At 43.7% G+C, this 22,944-nt stretch overlaps 1 protein-coding gene across 4 annotated transcripts in view; it reads right to left on the reverse strand.

The window, feature by feature from the left end:
- Positions 1–22,944, reverse strand: part of LOC127571043 (5'-AMP-activated protein kinase subunit gamma-2-like) — a 388,107-nt gene that overhangs the window by 155,949 nt on the left and 209,214 nt on the right. The window contains exon 1 of one of the 4 annotated variants that reach the window (XM_052017049.1): positions 8,709–9,116. The exons of the other annotated variants lie outside the window; for them this stretch is intronic. Coding sequence (XP_051873009.1) covers positions 8,709–8,802 — 94 coding nt within the window. The 5' untranslated portion in view covers positions 8,803–9,116. Of the gene's footprint in view, positions 1–8,708; positions 9,117–22,944 lie in introns of those variants that run through there. 4 annotated transcript variants of the gene reach the window in all.

Consider the following 22,944-nt stretch of genomic DNA (forward strand, 5'->3'; position numbering starts at 1 on the left):
TTAATGCTCATGGTCTTTAGCACTGTGCTTCGTTGAAATGTTGCTTTGGGGATTAGCGTCATACTTCTTCCTGACTGTCAATGCCTGCTATCTAAGTTCACAGCAATGACATTCGCAAAGCATTTCCATAAATAGTACTGTCTGAGAGAGCTTGAGGTGATACTTCAAAAGGCACGGTGTCAATCACAATTCACTGGGTGGCATCTTCATCTCTGAGGCACGAGACACTGGGTTCAAATCCCAGTTCGGAAATTTGAGCAAGTCATTCAGACAGTTGCTACACTGACGTGCTGAGGGATTTGATGAGATGTGAAGTGACAAGAACATAAGAAAACAGGAGCAGCCCACTTGGCCCCTCAAGCCTACCCCTTTATTCAATATGATAATGGCTGATCTGTCCCTGGCTTTATCTCATCTTCTGCAAGATGCAGCAACTATTTTGAGAATGCCTGGCTCTGAGAGGAATTGCAGAGCTGAGTCAACATAAAAGTCACCCATGACATGTTTAAAAATGTTCAGGTCAAATGGCATCTGTTGCAATTTTCATTGCAATTAAGCTCCTGATTACTTTGACAAACGTTGAAAAAGTCCTTGAGAAATTAAAATCCTTACCTACATGAACATTTACTGAGCTTTCCAAACAGCAACTATTTACACTGCACCTTGAACAAAGAAAATCAACTCAAGGCACTTCACATGAGAGCTTACAGACATCGAGCTACAAGAGAAGCACTAGAACATAGAACAGTACAGCACAGGAACAGGCCCTTCGGCCCATGATGTTGTGCCAAACTACTTAAATGCCTAACTAAACTAATCCCTTCTGCCTACACAATGTCCATATCCCTCCATTCTCTGCACATCCATGTGCCTAAGAGCCTCTTAATCGCCTCTATCGTATTTGCCTCCATCACCACCCCTGGCAGCGCATTCCAGGCACCCACCACTCTCTGTGTAAAAAACTTGCCCTCTCTCACCATGTCCTCTAGTTTTAGACATTTCAACCCTGGAAAAAAGATACCGGCTGTCCACTCTATCTGTGCCTCTTATAATCTTATAAACTCCTACCAGAAACTTGGCATTGAGACACTAAATACACTCAGGCACTCCGCTGAGCAGACCAGGTTGTTTGCAGGCAGGACATCAAATTCCAAAACAGACACTCTGTTCCAAACTCTATCTGAAAAAGATTACCAGGAAGATAAAGGAAAAGATTCAATGACGTGCTTAAAGCTTCTTGGTAAAAGTGCAACAACCTCACTGACTCCTTGACTGTCCCGGGCCCAGCACATAGATGCAATCATAAGGAAAGCATGCCGGCATCTTTACTTTCTTAGGAAGTTGAGAAGGTTCGGCACATCAACAAACACTAACAAACTTCTACAGATGTACTGTTGAAAGTATCCTGACTGGTTGCATCATGGTCTGATATGGCAATTCAAATGTGCAGGAATGCAAGAAGCTGCAGAGAGTAGTAGAGAATAGGAGAGAGAACTACAGAGAAAACATCACAGGCACATCCCTTCCACCACTGGTGGTACCTACAGGAGGCGCTGCCTCAAGAAGGCAACATTCATCATCAAAGATCCCCACCATCCAGGCCATGCCATTTTCTCGCAGCTACCATCGGGCAGGAGGTACAGAAGGCTGAAGTCCCACACCACCAGGTTCAAGAAGGGATATTTCCCTTCAACCAACTGGCAAAACCCTAATCACTACAGTTTAGCAACACTGTGACCACTTTGCACTAAAATAGACTTTGTATGTTTTTGATCCAATTGTGTCCTTTCTTGTAAAAATTATGTATAACATGTTTAATTTATGTTTTTCTTGTGAATGGTGCTTATATGATGCTATGTGAGCAGTATAGACTTTGGGGAGTCCAAAAACTAGGGGGCATAGATTTAGGGTGAGAGGGGAAAGATTTAAAAGGGACTTGAGGGGCAACCTTTTCACACAGAAGGTGGTGAGTATTTGGAATGAGCTGCCAGAGGAAGTGGTTGAGGCAGGTACAATAGCATCATTTAAGAAGCAATTGGATAGGTGCATGCAGGGGTGGGGCTTGGAGAGATACGAGCTGAATGCAGGAAATTGTGACTAGATGGGTTGGCACCATGGTCGGCATGGAATCAATGGGCCGAAGGGCCTGTATCCATGCTGTAGGACTCTATGACTTTTCATTGCACCTGTGCATACATGTACTTGTGCACATGACAATAAGCTTGACTTTGACTTTGGAATCCCTGGTCTATGACCACTCAGAGAGGAGCATTTCAAATAGTCCAATAAAACTTCAAAACCATTGCTTGATTATTCAGAAATCCCAATGGTTCAGCATCTAGCTCACCAGATGATGTTTGCTGCATTCCCTTCCATTCACCGGGGTCCCGGATCCCACACTTACTTTTTACTCACTGGGGCCACAGTTCCCACATTCACTTGGTTCACTGGACAATTTATCAGACCCTGTAAGATCTAAAAAAAAGGACAACAACCAGCAGTCTGGAAAATCTGCTAACCTGGCACAACTGAAGTCCCTGAGTGTACCAGGGTACTGAGAGGCTCGAGTCAACAAGAGTCCTGCACAAATGGCAGAAGGAGTGCTACTAGCTCACAAACTGCCCACACCATCAGGCACCTCTGGCCCCATCTGTGGAAGAGTGCAGTTCCCACATTGAGCTGATTGTTCTCCTCAGAACTCACAAAGCCAGAGTGGATGTCATACTCTTGCCTGAGGAGGAGGTGGAAATGAAGGAAATTGGAGCAGGTGACCAAAAGTTTGGTTAAAGAGATAGATTTTAAAGAGCATCTTGAAAAAAAGGAGAGACAGAGAGGGGGTGAGGGGATCAAATTCTACAGTTCTATCCTGTACTTCAAACACTCTTTTATTAGATGGCCAAAGGCTCCACTGGTACATGTCCACTGTCAATGTCTGCCTTCACTGAAATGTAGTCCCTGAGATATAGGAAGAGGTTTACACTTTCAAGGCCTTGCTTTGAACCTGTATTTTCAGATGGTGTACAGCAGGGATATATTGGCAAGAGGACCTTGGTTTTGCAGAAATTGATTGTAAGGCCCATCTTCTCGTACACTTCAGTGAACAAGTCAACGATGGCTTGGAAATTGGCCTTCGAGTACACACATTTGCAAGCTCGACTACTAGAGATTGGATAACCTTGGCTCTGGAGGCAACCTAAGCTGAACAGTTTCCCATTAGTCCTGAAGATTAACTCTACTCCAGCGAGAAGTTTGTTGCAGGCAAGGTGCAGTACATGCTGAGGAAGACCGAAGGGTGCATTAGGGAACTGATGCAGCCCTTGTTTGACACTGGTCTGCACCAAGGATGGATTTGTTGTGGACCTGCTGGTTGGGAGCACAGCTTACTGTTGCATCAAGATGGGTGCTCCACAGTTCCTCCTGACCGTTGGAGTCAAAGGCTTTAGTGACGTCAAAAACAGCCATACATAGTGGTCAGCCCTGCTCCCTGATTAAACTTCTCATGTCATTTGGTGAAGATTGCATCCTCCGTGCCTTTAGATAGATGAAATCCACATTGCCATTCAGAGAGCAACTGAGAGGAGGCTTCGGCAATGACGTTCCGTGTGGCTGAGAGCAGGAAGACCCTTCTGTAGTTACTACAGTCAGAATCAGCTGCTTTCCAGAAGATTGTCACCTGGCATATCCTTCCTTTCCCAGATGCATCTAATGCGGTTACGGCTTTGTGACCTAAATTCCTTGCTAAGTCTTACATCCCTTCTGAAGTTCTCATCTGCTCCCGAGGTCTTGGAAAGCTGAGTATTATTAAACCTAGTCAAAATGGTTTTATGAATGGTAAATCATGTTTGACAAATTTGTTTGAATTCTTTGAGGATGTAACAGGGAAAGTTAATAGAGGGGAACCTGTATACGTAGTGTATTTAGGTTTCCAAAAAGCATTTGAGAAGATGCTACAGAGGAGGCGGGTGCATATATTAAAAACCCATGGTATCAGACTGCAAATTGTGAACAATTGGCACATAGCTGTTCACTACTTGCACTACTGAGGAACACTATATAAAGTTTCCAAATTTGCTGATGTTATGAAAATAGGTGGAAGGACATGTTGTAATAAGGATACGGTGGTTCTGCAATGGGATAGGGATCGATTGAGTGAGTGGGCAGAAGGCTGGCAAATGGAGTTTAATGTGGGGAAGTGTGAAGTCATGCACTTTGGTAAGAGAAATCAAAAGGCAGATTATTATCAAAATGGAAAGAGACTGCAAATGAGTGAAGTACAGAGGGATAGAGGTGTTCTAATGCATGAATGAGAGGGGACCTCATAGAGATATTTAAAATTTTGAAAGGACTGGATAGAGTAGATGTGGTCAAGCTGTTTCCCTTGGTGGGTGAGTCCAGGACCAGAGGGCACAATCTTAGAATTAGAGGGTACAGGTTTAAAACAGAGATGAGGAGAAATTTCTTTAGCCAGAGGGTGGTGAATTTGTGGAATTCCTTGCCACGTACAGCATTGGAGGCCAGATCATTGGAGGCGTTTAAGGAAGAGAGAGAGCGAGAGAGAGCGAGAGAGAGCGAGAGAGCGAGAGAGCGAGAGAGAGAGCGAGAGAGAGAGAGAGAGAGAGAGAGAGAGATAGATATCTAAATAGTCGGGGTATCAAGGGATATGGGGATAAGGCCGGAAATTGGGGTTAGAATAGTGTGGTATTCTTCCCCCCCCCCCCCACCCAATTTCTCATTTCTTTTTCTTTTTTCCCTTTTCTTTGGAGCAGACTCGATGGGCCGAATGGCCTACTTCTGCTCCCTTGTCTTGTGATCTTGTCTTGTGATGAATCACAAAAAGCCAGCAGGCAGATCCAACAAATAGTTATGAAGACAAACTAGAGGATGGATTTTAAAAAAATAGGGAAGATTTGTTGCAATTGCACATGGTGTACAAGCCTCCTTCAAGGCCTAACCTGGAATATTGGGTACAGCTTTGGTGCCCTTACCCAAAATAAAAGATAAGATTTTTATTAGTCACATGTGCATCGAAGCACACAATGAAATGCATCCTTTGCGTAGAGTGCTCTGGGGGCAGCTCGCAAGTGCCGCCACACTTCTGGCGCCAACATAGCGTGCCTACAACTTCCTAACCCGTACATCTTTGGAATGTGGGAGGAAACCGGAGCACCCGGAGGAAACCCATGCAGACACGGCGAGAACGTACAAACTCCTTACAAGACAGTGGCTGGAATTGAACCCAGTCTCTGGCGCTGTTAGAGTGTTACGCTTTGGTGGCAGTACAAAGGGGATTCACCAGGCTAACTCCTGGGATGAGGGGGTTGTCCTACCAAAAGACACCAAATAGATTGGGCCTGTAATCCTTGCAGTTTAGAATTATGAGGGGTGACCTTATTCAAACATCTAAAGGGGCTTGACAGGGTAGATGTTGGGATGTTTTCACTCTTGGGAGAATCACGAACAAGGGGACATGACTACAAGGGGCTGGTCATTTAAAACTGAGATACATAGAAATTTCTTCCTGCAGAGTGTGGTGAATCTCTGGAATTCTATGGCCCAGTGGGTGGTGGAAGCTGGATCATTAGATGTAAAACAGAGGTGGATAAATATTTGATCAATCAAAGCATGGAGAAACGGCATAGAAGAGGAGTTGAGGGCAGCCTAGATCAGCCATGATCATATTGAATGGTGATTCAGGCTTGAAGGATCAGAGTGCCTATTCCGATTTTGCTACGTTCTTTTCAGTTGGCAAACGGCCTCTTAAATTCCTTGTTGGTTAGGGGCAGTAGCAACACTGGACCGGATAGATTGTTGTGGGATAGAGTTAATGGTGCTCACATCGTTCAAAGATTCTCCATGTTTAGCAGAGGTGAAGACAAGTTAGCACAGGCTGGTAAGAAACTGGCCAAAGCTCTGCTGTGACATGACCATACTAGTAACCCAAGTAATCCAAGTTACTTTGACGTCTGAGGTTTAATGACCTAAACATGAAGAAACAGCACACACCTGCGCCCATTCACAGCTGAGAGGGTTAGGTGTACAATCAGTTCCAATACATTCAATGCATGCACTATGCAATTATTAAATATTACTCTTCCAGGTCTGGGCCTCTTCGATAACTCTGATTTTGACAGCGGTGTCTTCAGCTGCCTAGGGCACAGTCACCAGAGCCGACTGAGCAGCTTGGATCACTCCAGGAGGCAAATGATAATGTTTCTCTATAGCCTCCTTTGATGCAAGGCTTTGGTATCCTCTACAATCAGTGCCATTCCTTGCCATAGTCTCAGTAACAATTCAGTATCATCAACAGTAAATTGCATTCTATTTGGGGGAGGCATTATAACAAAAAACACTCTTCTTTAAGCAGAATCAGTCAAGTTTTTACTTATCCATGAGAACTCAACTCACCTTCCTTGTTCGGGGATGCTCAATGACTTGCATTTGGTCAGTGCCATTAGTGCAGTAATACGTCCCAAGGCACTTCACAGGAACGTTGTAAAAACATTGCCAAAGAAGGAGAAAATAGCACAGGTGACCAAAAACTGTGTCAGCAAGAAGCACATCAGAGTGGGAAATATTGGTAGCAAGGCAGAGGGGGTTAGGACGATATTCCGTTGATTAGGACCTTGGCAGCTGAAAGCACGAAAAATCCATAATGCGGCGGCGAATATCAAAAGGCCAGAATTGGAAGAGCTATATTTAATAATTGCAGAATGCACTGATGATGAATGTCTTTGAATTAACAAGCAATTCTATACGTGTAGACTGGGTTGTGGGCAGGGCCATGTGTGCATGCTGTGTCATCACTGTTTCATCAGCTTGCTTAATCCTGCAAAGTGGGAGATGTCAATTTATACGTCTCTGTGGTTACTTGTACAAGGATGCTGGGCCCGGGGGTCCCAGTGCTGGGGCACTGGGCATGGGGGGGTGCCACAGTGCCAGGCTGCTGGGCGCAAGGGGTCCCACTGCTGGGATGCTGGGGGGCCCCAGTGCCGGGACGCTGGGCACGGTGGGGGGGGGGGGGGGGGGGGTGTTCTCAGTGCCGGGAAACTGCAGGAAGAGAGATGGTTTCTAGATTAAATGCAGGGAGCTATTGCACAGAACTAAATGAAGTACCTCTCCATAAATGTAGGTCTCTGATTAGCCAAACTTGCAGCTGAAGCTTTTGTTAATCAAGGTTTAAACAAATACTTAATATTCAGACATCAGCCGTTGTTCAGTTAGCATGACACTCACTTCAACATCAGAAGATGGTGGGGTCAAAAGACTTAAAATAAAAAGAAATCTACTTGCACAGCTCCTTTCACAACTTGGGATTGTACCAAGCACATAACAGACAATGAAGCAGACTTTCTTTACAAGTTCTGTCAGTGTATGAAACATGACAGCCAAGACTTGGATCATCACCTCAGCTGATACTCAGTGCTGCCAACAGGGCTACATTGTCCAGATTTACATTGTTGGATCAGACATCACACCGAGGCCCTGTCTTTGAAATATTTTGCGACACAGTTATCCACAGCGCCCTGTGCCAACGTTTAGCTCTTATACAGCATCAATAAAGCGGATTATATGCTCATTATGCCGCTGCAGTTTGTGGCACCTTGCTATTCAGATAATTGATGAGCAGTTTTCCTCCACAGTTCTAAAGCATTTCACCAGCTGTGAAACATTTTTGGACATTGTGTTATGAAATGCATTGTATAAAACATAGGATCTTACTGTACATAGCCCACATTCTCCTAGCAAATTGATCTCAGCTACTACAATATTCCATTGTTGTTTCACTTACCTCTGGAGAATTAGAGGTTCAGCTTGCTAATAGGACACTTAGATCTGCAATATCAAGATTACTTAGGGACTCACACTCTTCTCTACTCAACACAATTTTATACAATAGAAGCAATTGATAACTATCTTCCTGTGCATTGTGTCATCCATCCCATTGCTGAAACGACCCTGAAACTGGTCACCAGTAAGCACCTGACATGTGCACAGGCCAGCTGCCTTGAATTTTACCCCTTGGTTGAGACAACCAATTCTTTGAGTTCAGGTTAGAAAATGGGCCTGGGGTTTGGTGGTTGGTGAATGAAGCAACTTCAGCAAAGAATCCCTATTCCATTTCTGAAGCCTCACAAGGCACAGCCAGGTAACAATTTGCTGCCCTTTGTCTATTTGCTCCTAACTACAAAATTGCAACTTATAAAAACCATTACAGATGACATGCACCATTTTAAAAGAATACCATTCAAGCTTTACATCGCACAGTCCCCTTTCATCAGCTCAGCATGTGCCAACACACTGGACAACCATTCGGCCACGTGGTCACTAAAGCAATATAGGAAATGCAAAGCAAGCTCCTTCAAAACAAAAGCAGCAAAATGAATAGAAACCTGGTTGCCTGTGCTAAACATGCAAATGCCAGCCAACGTGTGTGCTGAAGCCTGCTTTTGAAATTTGCTTCTTTTGCAGTCAGTAGATTATGGAAGTGCAGTGCAATGCACAAAGGCCTGTGCATCATGCATTCAGAGGACACATTTCTTCCCCAGTAACTCTGCACACTGTATTAACATTATATGTGTGTAGGTTGGGGAGTTAAGGAGGCTTCATGACCCTTTTTTTTTAGTGGAAATAGAGATAAATCAAAGTCATTGTTATGTCTTGAAGTAGTAACATTTCTAGTGCCCAGCCCATAATGGTCAGCCGCTTACCTAAAAGACCATGAGGCTCTGACTGCCGTCTCTCTGGTTTGCCTTCCTGGTCCTTGCGTTTCTTACTCCCTCTAAGGCTGCCAAAGCGCTTCATGAGCAGCAGTGGGCTCGGTCGGTGTGGCAGCCAATCATGCCAAGTGTCAGGTGACGAAGGGATTGCTCCGGGCGAAAAGTGCTGGGTGCCGGCTCAGGAAAAGGCAGATCTTTGCAGCTAGCCCTCAGGACAATTCAAGCGCTAATTTAGAAAAAAAATTCAGCAATGCTTCCTTTCCTATCTCAGCTAAAAAAATAAAGTGCGTCTCATTAAGCACGCAGCATCCAGGATGACAGAAGGAAACAGCCGATTCAATAGCTCTGGGCTCTTTTGCTTGACTTGAGTACAGTAAATGCAGAAATGTAGTTACGAGACTCCTGCAGCTGATCAAGTGCAGCTGTGCACAATGTGGCTTTAAAATAGCTTGGATGGATTAGACTGTAAAAGGAAACCTCCCCGTGTTGACAACCCTTGGCAATGATTGGCCAAAGCTGTCTCCTCCTTGTGGCATGACATCACATCTATTTTGATTAAAGCTCCAAGTGGTAGAAACCCAAAGCCTTTTGCTGCTCTGACAGCAAGTTGTTCACATCCAAGCCCTTGCTCTGTAATGCCTATTGCCTGCACAGCGGGGCAAGGGGCTGCGGATCACTGCCGACTTATGTTGATGTTCCAGTACGGAATCAGCATGTGTCAACACAGGAGCACAAATCACCATTTTTGTTCTGGAAAATCAATAGGTATTGCAGGATGCTAAAAAGAAACACCAGAGGTACATAACAAAAATTGCTTTTTGATATATTCAGCTACTATAAAGCAGAGGCACACCCCAGAGCAGTAAAACTTCCGTGCACAAATTAACTACTGGCTTTAGTCTTTCTAGGTTGTGTTTACAGTCCTTCATCCTTTTTTTTAAAAATTCCTTTTTGCAACAATTACCTGCATTTTATATCCAATGTTCATTGCTTAAAACATTACAAGACACTTCACAGAAGCATAAAGAGACGATAGAACTTACACTCAGTTTAAGAGATGGCTCCAGGAAAAGTGACCTCAGACTTGGTCAATGTCAGAAGTTCTTACAGGAGATGGAGTGGCTCTAAGGTTTAACCAGCATTCCAGAGCTAAGAGACTTGTTGGCTTGAGGTGGAGCCATCAATCGTGGAATGATTAAAATTGGGGATGCTCAGAACTCTGGGAACTGCTGCTCAGAGATCTCGGAGGATTGGAGGGTCTTAAATGGGCAACCCCCTAACTATGCCCATTGTTCTAGATTCCCCCACAAGGGAAAACATCCTCTCAGCACTAACCTGTCAAGTCATCTCAGATTGTACATTGTAGTAATATCACCTCTCATTCTTCTAAACTCCAATGAATATGGGTCCCACCTGTTCAACCATTCCTCACAACAACCCCCTCAGACTAAGAATTAATCGAGTGAACTTTCTCTGGACTGCCTTCTTTGCAAATATATCTCCTCCTCAAATAAAGAGACAAGTAGAAGCCACAAGTATAATCTCACCGAAACCATGTAAAGTTGTAGCAAGATCCCTAATTTTATAATTGCAATATTACATTCAAGATGATAAGAGGCATAGATCGAGTGGACAGTCAGAGACTTTTTCCCAGGGCGACAATGGCTAACACGAGGTGACATAATTTTAAGGTGATTGGAGGAAGGTATAAGGGGGATGTCAGGGCTAAGTTTTTTTACATGAAGAGTGGTGGGTGCGTGGAACACACTGCCTGCAGAGGTTGTGAGGGCAGATACATTAGGGCCATTTAAGAGACTCTTAGATAGACACATGAATGATAGAAAAATAGGGGGTTATGTGGGAGGGAAGGGTTAGATAGATCTTAGAGCAGGATAAAATGTCAGCACAATATTGTGGGCTGAAGGGCCTGTACCGTGCTGTAGTGTCTATGTTCTATGTTCTAATTCCCTTTCAATAAAGGCCAACATCCATTTGTCTTCTGAATTACTAACTATACCTGCATGCTAGCTTTTGTGATCACGTGCAAGAACATCTAGATCCCTCTGTAGAGCAGCAGGCAGGGTAGGAACTATTCCCCGCCTGCCAGGCCTTAAGTGAATCAAATGCGTTCTTAGAAATTTATAGTTATTATCACTAATATTACTCTTCCACTTTTTTTTAATTGAATGAAAAAGAGAAAATGATGGAAACACTCAGCAAGTTGAACAGCATCTGTGGAAGGACAAACAAGATTAACTCCAGGATGCAGAACCTTCATCAGAGCTGGGAAGGAGAGAAAAAGAAGAGACATTTATACAGGTACACGGATAGGAAAGGTTTAGAGGGATATGGACGAAACACAGGAAAACGGGACAAGCTCAGAAAGGTCCCTTGGTTAGCATGGATGAATTGGGCCGAAGGGCCTTTTTCTGTGCTGTATAACTCTATGACTATGATTTCTAGCATCTGCAGTTTATGGGTTTTCACTTTATTACTTACATTTAAATTCCCCAGCTTTTATAGTGGGATTTCAGCACACATTTCAAGTAACTAGGTCTGTCAACACTAATCTAACGACTGTATCATCAGCAGCTGGGATTTTACAATGGCCTGGCTCTAATCTCCCAGTTAAGTCTCAACAGGGGAGAAGAAAAGCAGCATTCCAGCCCTTGACTACGTGGCATAGGGCAAAGACCAAGCTGACCCTCGGCTCTGATACTCTGAGTTGCCCTTCAGGTTGGCAACATATGACCAAGAGTAGGCCCTTCGAACCTGCTCCATCACAGCTGATCACTGGTCTCAATGCCACAGGACAACGTCTATGCCGAACACGATGCCAAATTAAACCAAATCTCGTATTCCTGGTTTCTCCTCGTGTGCAAAGCATCGCCAAAGGGGAAGAGGTAAAATGGTCCATAGAGCAAAGGAGATGTGATAGTGAAAGAGTGGAGTGGGTGTTTTCTCCAGACAACACCCTGGGAACACTCGCTCTGCAAGTTCAGAGTCAGTGCAATGTTATTGCTGCTCCTGTCTGAATCCAATCTAGTGAGTCATTGACTGCCACAGAGTGACGGCTGAATGGACAGAGGAGGGAGGGGAAATGGTGATGGGTGACAGAGGCACATGGGAGAGTAGCCTTTGCTGCCCAACTTCTGGCTGACACTGTCTCTCTTTCTCCCTCTCCTTGCTCCATCCCTCCGACCCTCCTCCAAAACCACCTTCCTGGACCTGGAGACTGAATTAAAGTCAGGTTTATTGTCAGATGCACAAGTACATGAATGCCAGGTGCAATGAAAAACATACTTGCAGCAGCATCACAGGCACATAGCATCAGAGACACAACATTCACGAGAAAAACAAACCATAAATTATACAAGAAAGAACACAACTAGAACAAAAGAAAAGCCTATTGTAGTGCAATGTATTCTTATCTTACTGTATTATACTACTTGTACTTTACTGTGATTAATTTCCTGAACATAGCTTGTAACAGGACATACCGTGCCCAAACAGACCTTTTCTGCCCAAACTGATCCGCCTAGAAAAATTGCTGACATTTTCTGTCAGCACACGAAGCCGTTAATCCATATTTTCAGCACTGATTATTATGGAAAGGAAACAGAGGAAGAAATTGATCAATGGACATTTGAACTGCCCTACAAGGACTGCAATGATGCACAAGTACTGCATGAAGGAGCAACAGGGCACACTTTCACTCACCCAGTTTTTGAAGTAAGTTTTGCATTATTAGAATCATAGAATTCTACAGCACAGAAATGGGCCTTTCAGCCCATCACGTCCAATGCTGACCTATTTGCCTATCTACATTAATCCCAGTTCGTCCAGCATTTCAGGTGGGTTACATTAGTCCCAGTTTCCTGCATTAGGTCCATGTCCTTCTATGCCTTGTCTATTTAAGTGTCTGTCTAAATGGCTCTTAAATGTAGTAAATGTATATGATTCCACCGCTTCCTCTGGTAGACTGTTGCAAATATCAACCATTCTATGGGTTAAAAAAAACTTACCCCTCAGATCCCCTTTAAAACTCATTCCTCTCACCTTAAACCCATGCCCTCTTGTTTTTGATACCCCAACTATAGGAGAAAGATTTTGACTATCTATACCTCTTATAATTTTAAATCTCTCTATCAGGTCACCCCTCAGTCTCTTTCAGTCCAGGCAAAACAAGCCCTACCTATCCAATCTCTCCCCATAATTAAAATCCTCCAATCTTGGCAACATCCTGGTGAATCTCCTCTGCACCCCCTCCAGTGCAAACACGTCCTCCTTACAGCATTGCAACTAGAACTGCACACAATTCTCCAAAGTTTTGTACAATTGCAACATAATGTCCCAACTCTTATATTCTATGTCCCAACCTAAGAAGGCAAGCATGCCATATGCCTTCTTTACCACCCTATCGACCTGTGGCTCCACATTCAGGGAACAATGGACTTGGACATCATTCTGCTTTTAAAAAGTTTGCTTAAAGAGTTGCCTTTTTAACTCCATACATCTTGTACTTTTAATAGAAGGAATACTATTTTATTGTACAAGCAGAATTGCTTTAGGTTGTACAAATCATTCTGCAAAATTGTATCACTGAAGAATAGGAAGCAATAGTAGTTAATTGAAGGGAGGGACATCTACCACACCCCTTTTAGGTACTTCTGGGGTTGAGGATGGTCTCCTTTGTGGGCCAATATCACTTTCTAAATCTACATGTATTTAATTAGTTGAACTTTAATTCACCAGCTGCCAAGCTGGGATTTGAACTCACCTTCCAGATGAAAAATAGTGACTCAATCATACGTTACCATTTGTGGCTGTGATTGCACGATTCTATGATCCCAATTTATTTAGGCAAAGCATTTTGACAGACTTAGTAAAACGTTGCATAAACAAAAGTTCTTCCATTTTCAACCAACTCAGATGAGCAAATCAGTGTGAACTCAAAACAAGCTGCTGGGAATGCTCTTTGCTTTCTGAAAACTTGCAACAACGCCAAGGATTTCAAGAGCTGCAGGTGTGTTTACTGCCACTACTTAGTCAACACAGAGTGAGCCGATGTCCAAGACACCTCCCTGGGGCATTGTGACTTTATCCAGCCTGCAGCAGAACTCAGTTAGCAGATGTCAACTGAGGACAGGACACAGGTGAGAAGAAAGGACACATGGAGTGGAAGGCTGGTAAGCCCAAGGCAGGAGATTTAGTTCTGTTTGTGTTATACTGGCCTAAAATCCTAATTTTACACTGGTGGGATAATGGAGAGGGGAGGAGGGGCAGGGGTCTAATAAAGGGATACAACTTCATTTTCGGTCTTCCCTCACATCTGATGGTAACTTGCATCCACTTCAGCTCTTGAGGGTTCTGAAGTAGCCAATGTAGAGTCTGTGAAAGGAGCATCGAAAAATAGGAGCAGGAAGCAGCCCTTCAGCCCTTTGATTCTGCTCCATCATTCAATACACTCATAGTCGATCCTCTGAAATCTGCAGCTAGTCGAGCCGCTGCCTCAGAGCTCCAGCGATCCGTGTTCGATCCTGACCTCTGGTGCTGTCTGGATGGAGTTGGCACATTCCTGTGCTGTACTGTTCTACGTTCTATCTTAATACTATATTCCCTTGCTTCCTCCATACCTCTCGATGCTCGTTGGTGTCTAGAATCATCAAAAATTTAGGACAGGAAGCTATTTTTCCAACCTTGTCCATGCTGGAAAAAAGATGTTACTCAGCACTTGGTCTGTAGACCTGCCTACAACCCCTTAGGTGAGAAGATGCTTTCCTCATCTCTCCTCTAATCCTGCTACTTTAAATTTATGCTGCTTATTCTTTGAGCCCTCGGCTGGAGGAAATATGTTCTACCCCCCATGATGAGGCCCACATAATTTTCTAAATCTTAATTACGTCTTCCCTCAGCCTCCTGCTCCAAGGAAAACAATCCCAGGTTTTCCAATTATTCTTCATTGTTTAAATTTTCTACCTCTGGCAACATCTTTATAAACCTCCTCTCTCACTCTACAGTCCAATCATATCATTCCTGGTGACCAGAACTGTACACAGCACTCAAGCTGCAGCCTCAAGTGCACCACAGTACAGCTGGAAGAACTGCTGCCTCACAGCTCCGGCGACACAAGTTCGATCCTGAACTTGGGTGATGTCTGGGTGGAGATGGCACCTTCTCCCCATGACAGTTTCCCTCAGGCACTCTGGTTTCCTCCCATATCGTAGGTTAGATAGCCACTGTAAATTGCCTCTAATATGTAAGTGGGTGGTAAGAGAGTCAGTGGAGGCGAGGAGGGGGTTAATGGGCACACAACAGAGGAGAATGGGCTACAGGTTAGTGAGGGAATGGGATTGACAGGATTTCTCTGAGAGCCAGCTCGGTCTCAATGGGCTGAATGGCCTTCCTCTATATCGTAAGCAAATATAATCTGAATATGAATACAATTCTAGCGCCCCAGCCTTGCTCATATTCTTCTACAGCTCAGTTAATAAAGGAAAGAAAAATAATGCTGTACCAACTGTGATACGAATTGGACATCCCAAAAACTGTCCAACTCTCTGTACAATTCAGGGTTTGTGCGATGTTGTGCGTTCTGTCATTCACTATCGAACTCTGTTACTGGGGCAAGGCTGCAATATTGCAATGATATCCTGGACTATTTCCCCAATAGTCTTCAGGGTTCAAGAATGAATTTCACAGAAATTCAAATGTAAGCCTTCAAGTTTTATTTATGACCATGAACAGTTTGGTCAGCGGGGTGGAGACTGTGCAGATTGATTCTCCTCCTTCCAGCAGCCAATCTCCCACTGCTGCATTTCACATCATCGTATGCACCCTAGTGGATGGCTCTGCATCGCAACTATAACCCAAACTGGATCAATGGGAACAAAAAAGATCCAAAACAACTGCCTCTTTGTTTCTCGTTTTAAAGCATTACACCTCAATAACTTTTGAGTAAGTCATCAGGTTCTTATGCATTTTTATAAATGTTACAAATTATGGTGAGCAAAAATTCACAAGTGCCAAGCAACCGATTGGATGTGAAATAAGTGCTGCAGTACTGTGCTACACAACAAGTTTATAGATGCACCATAGAAAGCATCCTATCCAGAGGCATCACGGCTTGGTACAGCAACTGCTCTGCCCAGGACCGCAAGAAACTGCAGAGAGTCGTGGACATAGCTCAGCACATCACGGACACCAGCCTCCCCTCCATGGACTCTGTCTACACTTCTCGCTGCCTTGGCAATCTTCCTTGTTATGGCCTTGCACCTTATTGTCTGCCTGCACTGCATTTTTTTCTGTAACTGTAACATTTTACTCTGCATTCTGTTATTGCTTTTCCCTTGTACTACCTCGATGTACCGATGTGATGAAATGATCTGTATGGATGATGTGCAAGATTTTTCACTGTACCTAGGTACATGTGACAGTAATAAACCAATTACCAAGTAATTACGATGAGGGCTATAATCTCTGAATGCACCTGTAGCAGGGTGGTGACTGTGTCCACAATGGTAACTTCGTATTTTCCAGAGCTACCTACACTGGAAGGTATGGAACTTGCATGTTTTTCTCTTTTGCCACACTCCCCACTGCAAAATCCCACAAACAGCCATCTTTTTTGTGATGTTGGAGGAGAAACGGTTCATCAATCAGAACACGAAGGAAATCTCTCCGACTTCCCTTCAGATCATGCCAACAGATCTTTTATGCCTGAGAAGTAGACATGCTCTTGCTTTGCCGTCTCACTGAAAGACGGTACATCCACGTTGTGGATGAATGAACATTTAAGGTGGTGTATGGGTCAACGTTTCGGATCAAAACCCTGCATCAAGATCTGATTGTTTATTGCTCAAGACTAATCCAGTAGTTATAGCCTCTGCTTGGCTGTTGAACCAATGATCAGGAGACTAGGCACAGAGCAGCTGAAGAAAGTGACCTTTAGGAGTGCCCAAGCAATGTGTCAGATGATTTCCCTCATCTGCATCACATGGCACAGCCACCCCCTGCCACTCCCACCTCACCCCAAGCCAGTGTGATTCCAATGCGCAATGTTGTTGCCTTGGCAGACGAGCAAGAATTCTTGGCATGCGTGATGTGAAACATGTGATTCAAGCCCACAGTAGTCTGACTGTGCTGAACTATGTGCCTCAGGAAGGTACTGTAAATGGAAGGAAACTCAATAACGTAAACTTCAAGACCCGTCAGGCTCAGATGACCTTTGTTCGTCAATCGCATAGTGTTCCTGATCGCAATTCCCATTGGGTCTCAGGTTATTCTAATTACAATCTCTTTCCTATCAGGGCTACATACAAGTCCAATACTGGAACCACTGCAAGAATATCAATAAAATCCTTATCCCAGGGTAGGGGTATCAAAAACAAGAGGTCAGGGGTTGAAGGTGAGAGGAAGGAGTTTTAAGGGGGACCTGAGGGGCAAGTTCTTGTTTTACACGTGGTTGATATCTGACCATCAGCTACCCATCTATATTAATCCCATTTACAAGCATTTTGTCCATTGCCTTGATGGTTCAAGTATTCGTCCAACTTCTTAAATGTTGTGAGAGTACCCGATTCCACCATCTTCTCAGACTGTGTGTACCAGGTTTCAATCACCCTCTGGGTGAATTTTTTTCTCTCCTTGGTTTCCCTCTCAACCTCTTACCCCCTACCCTAAACCTATGCCTTCCAGTTTTAGACACCTCTGCTGTGGAGAAATGTTTTGTACTATCCATCCTATCTGTGCCTCTCAGAATTTTGTATCAGGTCTCCCCTCAGCCTCCTCTGCTCCAGGGAAAACAAACCCAACCTGTCTAGTCTCTTCTCATAAACGAAACATTCCCAGGCAACTTTCTGGTGAATCTCCTCTACACTCTCTCCAATGTGTTCACATCCTTCCTATAGTGTGGCAACCAGAACTGCACGCAATACTACAAATGTGGGCTAACCAGTGTTTTATGAAGTTTGTACCATGACCTCCATGATCTTATATTCTATGGCCCAGTTTATGAAGTCCAGCATCCCGCATGCCTTCTTCATCACCTTATGCCTGTGCTGCCACCTTAAGGAATCTATGGAGGTATAGACCAAGATCCCTCTGATCCTCAATACTCCTCAGGGCCCTACCATTCATTGTGCATGTCCTACCCTTAGCAGACCCCCAGAATGCAACATTTTGCATTTAACGGGATTAAATTCAATCTGCCATTGCTCCCCCTAATTTACCAACTGATCAATAATGTTCTGTAACTTAAGACTATCCCCCTCACTAATAACACCACCAGCAATTTTTGTGTCATCTGCAAACTTACTAATCATACCTTTTACATTCATATCCAAATCATTGATACTCATAATGAACAGCAAGGATCCCTGTGACCCACTTGTCAAAGGCTTCCAATCACAAAAACAACCCTCCACCATCACCTCCCGTCTCCTACTAAACAAGCCATTTTTGGATCTAATTTGCCCGACTTGCCTTGTGCTCTAACCTTTTGGACCAGCCTTCCATGTGGAACCTTGCCAAAGGGCTTACTGAAGTCCTGGTTAACTACATCAACTGCACTGCCTCATCAATACATTTTGGTACCTCTTCAAAAAAAATTCAGTCAAATTAGTCAAACAGGATCACCCCTTAAAAAAGCCATGCTGACTATCTTTGATTAATGCCTGCCCTTCCAAGTGTAGATTAATTCTGTCCCTCAGATTATTTTCCAGTAACTTCCCTGCCACTGATATTAGACTCACAGGCCTGTAATTGCACGACTTTCCTCTGTTGCCCTTCTTGAATAAAGATACTGTTGCAGTCCAGTCACTTGGCACCTCATCCATGGATAGATTAAAAGAATAAAATATCTCCATCAAGGCTCCATCAATCTCCCCGCTTGCCTCCCATAGCACCTGGGATATACCTCATCAAATCTTGATATCAATTCACCATTAACGCTGCTAAGACATCCAATACATTCTCCCATTTAATGTCCACAATACTCCTGTCCCCTTCCCCGAAATCCACACAGTGTCTTTTTCCTTAGTGAATACAGATGTGAAGTATTCATATACAAGGCACCACCCACACCCTCTGACCATGCACAGATTGCCCCTTTGGTCCATAACAGGCCCTACTCTTTCCCTGTTTACCCTTTCGCTCTTACAATACATATAAAATGCCTTGAGATTTTCCTTAATCTTATCTGCCTGTGATATTTCATGGTTCCTCTTTGCCCTCCTAATTTCTTTTTTTAAATATCCACCTACACATTCTATACTCCTGAAGGGCTTCCCCTCTTTTTAGCTCTCCATATCTGCCATACGTTTGCTTTATTTTGCATCAACAGTGCTGAGGTCTAGAGGGTTGAGAACTTCAAGTTCCTGGGAGTGAAAATCACCAATAGCCTGTCCTGATCCAACCACATAGACGCCACGGCCAAGAAAGCTCACCAGCACCTCTTCTTCCTCAGGAGGTTAAAGAAATTTGGCATGTTCCCCTTGTCACTCACCAACTTTTAATCGATGCACCATGAAAGGCATCCTTTCTGGATGCATCACGGCTTGGTATGGCAACTGCTCTGCCCTTGGCCTCAAGAAACTGCAGAGAGTTGTGGACACAGCTCAGCACAGCACAGCACAGCACGGAAACCAGCCTCCCCTCCATGGACTCTGTCTATACCTCTCGCTGTCTCGGTAAAGCAGCCAGCATAATCAAAGACCCAGCCCACCCGGGACATTCTCTCTTCTCCCCTCTCCCATCAGGCAGAAGATACAAAAGCCTGAAAGCACGTACCACCAGGCTAAAGGACAGCTTCTATCCCATTGTTATAAGACTATTGAATGGTTCCCTAGTATGATAAGATGGACTCTTGACCTCACAACCTACCTCGTTATGATCTCGCACCTTATTGTCTACCTGCACTGCACTTTCTCTGTAGCTGTGACACTTTGCATTTTGTATTGTTTTACCTCGTACTATCTCAATGCACTGTGTAATGAATTGACCTGTATGAACAGTATGCAAGACACATTTTTCTCTGTACCTCAGTACCAGTGACAATAATAAACCAATTCCAATTTTATCAGATCCTTTATATCCATTGGAGATACAAGACAGCAGATGCTGGAATCTGAAGCAACAAGCAATCTGCTGGAGGAATTCAGCAGGTTAAGCAGCATCTGTGGGGAGGAAATAGTTGCCAACGTTTTGGGTTGAAACCCTGAAGCAGGAACCCTAACCCCCAACCCCCCCCCCCCCCACCACAGATGCTGCTCAACCCACTGAGTTCCTCCAGCAGACTGTTTGTTGCCACAGACAGCTGTGGAGGCCAAGTCATTGGGTATATTTAAAGCTGAGGTTGATAGGTTCTTGATTAGTAAGGGCATCAAAGGTTACCAGAAGAAGGCAGGAGAATGGGGTTGAGAGGGAAAAATAAACCAGCCACGATCGAATGGCCTAATTCTGCTCCTATGTCTTATGGTTTTGCTCCTTATATCCCCTGACATCCAGGGTCCTCTGGACTTGCTTTCCTTACCTTTCACCTTTACAGGAACACACTGGCCCTGAACTCGCACTATTTCACTTTTAAAAGACTCCCATTTGTCGGATGTGGATTGACCTGCCCATAGCTGCTCCCATTCTACTTTCACTAGGTCCTGTCTTATAATACTGAAATCAGCCTTCCTCCAATACAGGATCTTAAATTCTGGTCACCTCTTCCCCACCATTATCCTTTTCCTTAACTCAGAGTTATGGTCACAATCCCCAACATGCTCATCTGCAAACACCTCAAAAACTTGCCCAGCTTCATTCCCTAAGATTACATCCAATCTTCTCTGGAAGGGCAATCAACATACTGGCTCAAAAAACTCTCAGGATGCATTATTAAAATGTCACCCCCACTAGGCCTTTTACACAAAGGTGATCTCAGTTGATATTGAGAAACTGAAATCACACTTTTGCTCTTACATTTCTCAGTGATTTGCCTGCATGTCTGCTCCTCTATCCCTTGCTAACTATTGAGAGGCTTTGTAGTAATAACCCCCAGTAAAGTTACCGTCCCTTTTTTTTATTTTTAAACTCTACCCAAATGGCCCGTTGTTGTTACCTACAGTACAACTCTAAACTTCCAAATGCCCTTTGAAATGGCTTAGCAAGTCACTCAGCAGGACGATTCACTATGACACAATATTATGTGCAGGGCTAGTTTAATCATGCTTAACACCCTTAAACCTGTGAATAATACATTGTTCAGTTAAGGTGCCTTACACAAAGACGCCTCTCTCCCCTCAGTGCTAGTTCAACTTGCTTTCTTTATGCATTGTAGCATTTCAATGCAAATCCTAACAGCACTGGGGATACTTCCTCCAAAGGAACAATGGAACAATTCTCCACCTTCTCTCAAATAGTGGTCTTACCAGTGACACCCCTACCCTTCATACGAGTATAAATAAAAATTACTACCTTGCTCGATACAAAAAAATAAGTCTATCTGAACTCAGTAATGGAAAGGATAAGTATCATGTCCTTGCAGTTTGGGGATTATGCATTCAAATCCCACATCAGCACACAAAGTCTCAGCTACACTTCAGTGTCAGTTGTCACGAACCAGCAACAAAAGAAACACACTGAGCGTGTTTCAGTGTTAAGAACTATTTTATTAATCACTACTTAGGATAATACGTAAAATAGAAGTAAAAATGTTAGTATGTTAGAATTCAAAAATGTTAAACCTTGAACGTTAACCCCAAAACTAAACTCTTCGTGTGTGTGTGACAAAGTCCCAAACTCCAAGTTCCGGAATGGTTCTTAAAGTTCAGTTCCGCAAGCCATAAGGTGAAACATGAGCAAGGGCTTCTTCAACAACCACCGTTGTCTGAAGATAAGACGTAGATGTAGAGAACATAGGGAGAGTAAATACGAAATCCAAATGTTCCACGATGGAACCCCAAACGACACTTCAGTGTTTACTCGGTAGTGACGTCCTCACCCCGAAAAGCATCCGAATCGTGGTCGTCCACACAAATACCTGTTTCCTTCTACAGGTCAGCAACAAAGTGAACTCCACCGGATTACTTCCAACTTCCATACATGGATTTCAGTGGAAACACAGTTATTGTTTCTCATCCATCGATAGAGAAAACAAGCAGGCTGGTGTCTCTCTCCCTTCTCTCTCTCTCTCCTTCTTCTTCTGACTTCTTCAACAACGTCATTACGTCCTTTATCTTCTATTGACGTAAGCACGCCCCACACACACATACACACACACTCTCTATCTTAAAGGGACTTCCACTGAGTCCGTAACACAGTGCAGAGGGAGGACCATTGTTAGAAGAACCATATTTCAATGATGGCATAAACCCCTCAGTGGACTGAAAGATCCCACAGAAACATTCGATGAAGATCACATCACAACTTTGCAAACAACCTGCATCACTGAACTAGATCCTCTGGTCATTACCACATTGGGGTTCCTGGGAGCTTGCTATGTGCAAGCTGAAGGTCTGTTTCCAAATTACACTTTATGAGTACTTTTTAGGCTGCAAAGCACTTTGAGATGTTTGAAGTCTTGAAAGCTGCCATATGAATGTAATTTTAATTTTTCTTCTCTGTGGCTGTGACTCTACCATTCTGTGTAAAGCAGTGAGACTTAACTTTGACTTCTGCGATAATCTTAAAGTCTCTAAACAGTTCTTGCCAGGGTGATAGATTAAGATCAAGAGCATTATGTTCAATCCATGAAAGCTATTCCCTCCTGCTTTAATACCATAGAATTTATACCATTCAATCTCCTTAACAGTACCAGAGTGGCAAGGGTGACGTATTATAGTGCCTTGGTCACAGAACTAATATACAGGGATCTCGGCTATTGATCCTGAAATGAGTTCAAGTCCTGCAACAGCAGTAGGGAAGGTTAAATCCAGGAAATTAAATAAATCTAGAATAAAATCTAGTTGCAGTAACGGTGCCCATTAAATAACCAGATTATAATAAAACTCCATGTGGTTCACTGCAGTCCTTCAGGGAAGAAGTCATTCTCTGGTTTGGCCTACATGTAACTCCACTAGAGGTGACAGTGAATTTAGATAAGATATCTTTATTAGTCACATGTACATCGAAACACCGATTTACCGATGCACCATAGAAAACATCCTATCAGGATGTATCATGGCTTGGTATGGCAACTGCTCTGCCCAGGACCACAAGAAGCTACAGAGAGTTGTGGACACAG

Source organism: Pristis pectinata, chromosome 5 (genome assembly GCF_009764475.1).
Source record: "Pristis pectinata isolate sPriPec2 chromosome 5, sPriPec2.1.pri, whole genome shotgun sequence".
Taxonomy (NCBI): domain Eukaryota; kingdom Metazoa; phylum Chordata; class Chondrichthyes; order Rhinopristiformes; family Pristidae; genus Pristis; species Pristis pectinata.